Source organism: Cyprinodon variegatus, unplaced genomic scaffold (assembly GCF_000732505.1).
Source record: "Cyprinodon variegatus isolate N-32 unplaced genomic scaffold, C_variegatus-1.0 Scaffold489, whole genome shotgun sequence".
Taxonomy (NCBI): Eukaryota; Metazoa; Chordata; class Actinopteri; order Cyprinodontiformes; family Cyprinodontidae; genus Cyprinodon; species Cyprinodon variegatus.
In genome coordinates, this window is record NW_015150942.1 from 196,760 (window position 1) to 201,949 (window position 5,190).

At 38.4% G+C, this 5,190-nt stretch overlaps 2 protein-coding genes across 2 annotated transcripts in view; one reads left to right on the plus strand and one right to left on the minus strand.

Moving 5' to 3' along the window:
• Window positions 1–1,130, plus strand: part of heca (hdc homolog, cell cycle regulator) — a 16,203-nt gene extending 15,073 nt beyond the window's left edge. The window contains exon 5 of the mRNA XM_015390218.1: window positions 651–1,130. Within this exon, the coding sequence (XP_015245704.1) occupies window positions 651–815 (165 nt within the window). The 3' untranslated portion in view covers window positions 816–1,130. The remainder of the gene's footprint in view (window positions 1–650) is intronic.
• Window positions 1,131–1,754: 624 nt separating this feature from the next.
• The window catches only part of mtif3 (mitochondrial translational initiation factor 3), a 7,063-nt gene continuing 3,627 nt past the window's right edge, over window positions 1,755–5,190 (minus strand). The window contains exons 3-4 of the mRNA XM_015390230.1: window positions 3,803–3,954; window positions 1,755–2,041 (exon numbers count right to left, since the gene is read on the minus strand). Of these exons, the coding sequence (XP_015245716.1) occupies window positions 1,814–2,041; window positions 3,803–3,954 (380 nt within the window). The 3' untranslated portion in view covers window positions 1,755–1,813. The remainder of the gene's footprint in view (window positions 2,042–3,802; window positions 3,955–5,190) is intronic.

Genomic DNA, 5,190 nt, shown 5'->3' on the forward strand with positions numbered 1-5,190 from the left:
CTCCGCTTTGTTTTTAAAAAATATGAATAATATAAACACGGATGTCTGGGGGAAAGTGATTCGCCTACATTTTATGAATGCTGGCGTACCATAAAGAATAAATTATGAACTGTTTATTTTGTGCCTTCAAGTCGTTGCTCATAGGAAGACGTTACTTGGATATAACCTAATGGAATATCTTCAGAACAGCTGCAAATGACATAAAACTAATATGGGTGAGTAGAACATGATGTAATAATGTAAAATCAAGGGCCCAATGTAAAAAAAAAAATAAAAAAAAAGGCGTTCCCCTTTAATAGCATTGGGCAGTGGCGGCCTAGTGGTTAGGCCATAGAGCTTGGAATCCTGAGGTTCTGAAATCGAGCCCCACTCCCACAGACCGCCACTCTGGGTCTCTGAGCAAGATCCTTAACCCAACACACATGCCCGGACGCCCCACGATGGCCGCCCCCTGCTCCCTAAGGGGAAGGGTTAAATCAAAGGTTAATTTCTCCAATGAGAGATCAATAAAGTTCAATTATTTATTATAACAGTTGTGATGATCATGATAGAAAATGTGTTATTAGTTTCTTATTGTAACTAGCAGTTAATATTTATAATAGGTGGTACTATTTTGCTGACCAGTGTGTCAACTTCCTGTTTGTTCTCAGGCTCGGCTCAACTGTAAGCACTGCGGGAAGCCGGTGGTGGACGTCCGAGTCGGGATGCAGTATTTCTCAGAGTACAGCAACGTCCAGCAGTGCCCTCACTGCGGCAACCTGGACTATCACTTCGTTAAACCCTTCTCCTCCTACAAAGTCCTCGAGGCTTATTGACAAATGTTTCAACACGCGCTAGTTCGGCTGCTTTTTTTTCTCATTTGTTTTCTAACACAATCTAGGAAAGATCTCTAATTTTTTTGGGGGCCTTAAGGTGGTTTTATGTTTTAAAGTTCTCTCCTCCTTTGAATGCGTAGGGAAAATGTGACAGAAGGACGAGTTAAAGAACTGTTAGGAGAGGCGATAAAATGTGGAGCTGACGTTTTCAGTCAAGTGAACACATTTATCTGAGACACGTGAATGTATCTGTATGCCAAAATTTGCTTTTATTTTTTACCAAAACTGATCTTAAAATAAAGAGAGATTCACACTGATGATGCTGTTTGCATTTTCTTTACATCCCAAACATTCATTACTTTTATTTCCACACAGTTTGGCAAACCTAATACAAAACAGACTAAAAACTAAACTGGATCCATGTGTATGATTTCTCCCTGACCCAACCAGCCAAATGTTCCCACCCAGGGCTGATCCTAACAATAAAGGTGACCCGTGTCTGTCCTGAAGTGTTAAAAGCTTCAACTTGAAGCTCCATGAATCTGTTTTTACAGAATCCTTGCACACCAAAGCTCTCTCAACCCTTTCATAACATGTAATTATTCTGCAGGAGGGTCAAAGATGCTGCTTGCATGTCTCTGGTCTTTGTCAAATCTTAAAGAAGTTAGTTTAGGTCCTGTGAAACAAATGTTTTTAGGTTGTTTTGAGTCCATTTTTTTTATTTTTAGCTACCTTTGTGGTTCATTTTGTAGGTTAATCTTATTGTGAGGTCATTTCCATGGTTACTGTCCCTTTTACTTGCATGAGTCTAGCAGCTGAATGGGATCTTTTTATGTTTGTCTTCTCGGTAGCTTCTTTTTGTTTCGTCTTAAGTTTTAATGCAGTCGGTTTGACATCCCAGCTAAAACCGTTGCTAAAGATGACCCTAAACTCTCCAACAGAAGCACCGGGCTGTAACATCCAGGCACCGAATTGTTCGTGTGAAAGCGCTTCTCGCATCACTGCTGTACCAACTCCTCTGGTGTGTTGCTAACAGGAGGCGCTTTGCTCTGAGTACCTGCAGGCTGCATCTCCTCAGTTTTGTTCTTTGCTTGCAGCGCCAGCTCCTTTGCGGAAGGCGGTCGGAGGACGCACATGGCCACCTGACCCTCTCTTGTAACTTTAGGCTTAGAGACGTAGCCCACCATCAAGTTCATTTGCTCCACCATTTGTTCCAGAGTGGTGTCCTGCAGAGAGAGAAACCAACCTTCAGTAACTCATCTGGTCCAGTTGTTATAAAGAAGTATTTGACCATGAATTTGTTCTGTTTTGGTTGTTGTCTCATTTTAATTGCTTCAGATCAGAAAATAAACGATAATTTCAGGAAAATGTAAAAGAAAATGCAAAAATACATCTTAAAATGGTCAAATATACTAATGTAGAAACCATGAGTGACAAAGTGATTCGACTTGTGAGGATTAACGGCTATAGGGACAATCTGAGTCTGCATTAAAAGCACTTTCCCTGGATGAAGGACTTCCCCAATGATTGGCCAACCAATCAAAATCCCATCAGAAGCTCATCCAGGAGATCAAAGTAAAGCTGACGTCACAAAAGTCCACAAAAACAAACCAGTGTTGATGTGGCCTAGTTAAAGCCTCAATGGTGACCCTTTAAAACGGGTCATTTAATGTGGGAGAAAAAGCCTCTGTTGTTATGTGGAAGACTGAAGGCTAGATGGCAGCAGTTCACCAGGAATGGAAAACAGTACTTTAGTTGTTCCACACAGGATCAGAATGGTCCAGCAGGCATTTACATATTTAATAAATTCAATTAACAGCATTTTTTATTGAGCCAGCTTGTCTTTATCTGAAACATTTAAGGGGAAAATATAAAATCTATTGAAATTAGCGATTAAAGAAAATTTTTTTTACAAAATAATTGTGTATATAAATAAAATACTAATATTATGCTGATAAAACCAGAAAGTTTCCCACATATCTGCCCATAAATGAAACCCAAACTGGTGAAATTGATCTACAGTAGGTTCAGCATAAGGCAAGTTAAATTCAAGACTTTTTAATGCCACTTGAAATAAAAATTTAAGACCAAATTCACAAGAAACACAAGAAAAACCTGCTTGCGACAACTTAACCCAAAGGTTTATTTTAACATAAACCACTGCACTAATGTTTCAAATTTTGAAAAGCTTCCCATACAGGAAGAAAGCTAAAAACACATAAATGACAGATATATTTTAACAATTATTTAACTGAATTCACAAACTTTGTTTTAGCAGGGAACAAAACAAATCAGTTTTAAAGCCACAAAATAACCAGTGCTAAGTCTTTTTTGCAGCTATTTTTCTTTGTATGGTTTTCCTAGTATGTTTGATTTGGTGATAAGTGGAGGCGTTGCAGAGACAAGGGTGGAACAAAACTGAGAAATACCGGCTGTTTCTCGGTAACTCGATTTTGACGCTTTGTGTTTCGTGCTTCGCATGTGCGACTCCACTGCCTTAATTCCCATCGTTCCGAGCTTGAATGACTTCTTGCACAAAATACACTGTGCCTCATGTATGTTTCCTGGTACTGGTTTTAGCCATGGAGAAAACTCTTGGCTGGAGCCAATTTTGGTTACATTTACACTCATATTTTCCAGACAAAAACTTAATGGTGCATCTCCCAAATGTCCTCGCCGCAACAACGCTTTTATTGGTTCTGCTATCGGGACAGAACCAATAATGGCGAGCCATTATCTTCTTTCTATTTATTTTCTTTATTAAAAAAAAAAAAAAATTGTCAATTTAAAAGTTTTACTTAGATTACAAAAATAAACCGTAATAAAAATAATCCTATTTATGATGTTTTAAAAATTGAGACCTACGAAATACTGATTTAAGAAATTTTAATACCAATTAAGACCTTAGTTTTATTTTGAAGAATTCAATGCCTTTTAAGACTTTTTAAGGACCCGCGGGAACCCTGAAGTTTAATTATGATGCTCACCAGGTTAACCGCCTGTTGTCCGTGTCCTGCCCTCAGAGTCAGCCTGACGTGGTGTTTCTTCTCCAACCAGCTCTCCACCTGCTTCAGTTTAGTCGACAGGTCATGGGAGGCAATGCCAGCTGAAATGCTGAGTTCCTTTACCTGCACAGGAGCTGTGGAGAGAGTGCAGACCAGGTAGTGAAGACTTCCACTGAATCAAACCGTTTCAAGATCCTGAATACCTCCTTCTGTATTAGTTTTCTGCCTACTATGCCTTAAAACTTTCTCACCTCAGTCAAAAATCTCACCTGATAAACAGTCATGCAGCATAAACTGAATGGAATCAGGATGAGGTGGACTCCTGCTTCATTTGATTTATATATTAACTTTCTAACAAATAAATGCTGCAAAATATGCATGAACCTTTTTGCGTTAAAGTGCCTACCATTTACTAAATACCTTGTTGGAGCAGCTTTGGATTCAATGCAAACATTTGGTTCTCCTTGTAAGGGCTCCAAGCTTTACCTTTCTACATCTGTTGTCTATAGGTGACCCTACAGATTAATTCTGCATTCCAGCCCTAAACTGTCATTTCTTTCACTGAAGTGGTTCTTTGGTTTATTTGGATGCATGTTTGGACTTAAAAAGATGATAAAAAGAACATATTTCTTTGTTTTTTATCTGCCAAGAAGAGACCTTAAAGTTTGGGGCTCAAAACAGCAACATTTGGATCAACATTGAAAAAGATCCTCATACCATAAGAAACATAACAGACCATGATGCTGCCACCGCCATGTTACAATGTGAACCTGGGGATCTTTTGATGTGTCCTGAGTTGTTTTGTGTCAAACAAACTGAATGCTTAAGTTTGATTCTCAATACAATTCAGAAATACTTTAATAATCCCAAAGGGAATAAAAAAAAAATATGATTCATTATTCCTTTTTTATTTTTCCATAATGGTTTTATTTTAGCTGGGCCCGAATGTCTCCTTTGAAAGAAAAAACTGCCTTGCAGCTTCATCATTCTATGCAAAGAAAACTGGAGATTCTGAACTCTTTTAAACTAAAACCAGTCATTTCCTTCATTTCCGGATTTCGTCAGTTTTGGAAAAAGCCCCTGGTTTTGCTAAAGTTTCTGTTGTTATAATTTTTTTCCAGAGATTCTAAACTTACTTTATCAGTAATGCTGTCAAAATGTGTTTGTGCTCATCTCCTGACTAAAGCCTCTGCATAAAAGGAAGTAACCTGATCCTCTGCAGGCTATATTAACATGGAAATATCAGCGGAAATCCTACAAGGACAACTGAGTTTTATTTCCACTTAAAGGAAAATTCCGGTTTTTAACACTTTTAGCCCATTTTCTGTAGTGTCCAGGATGAAATCGAATGATCGACACCAAAATTTTGA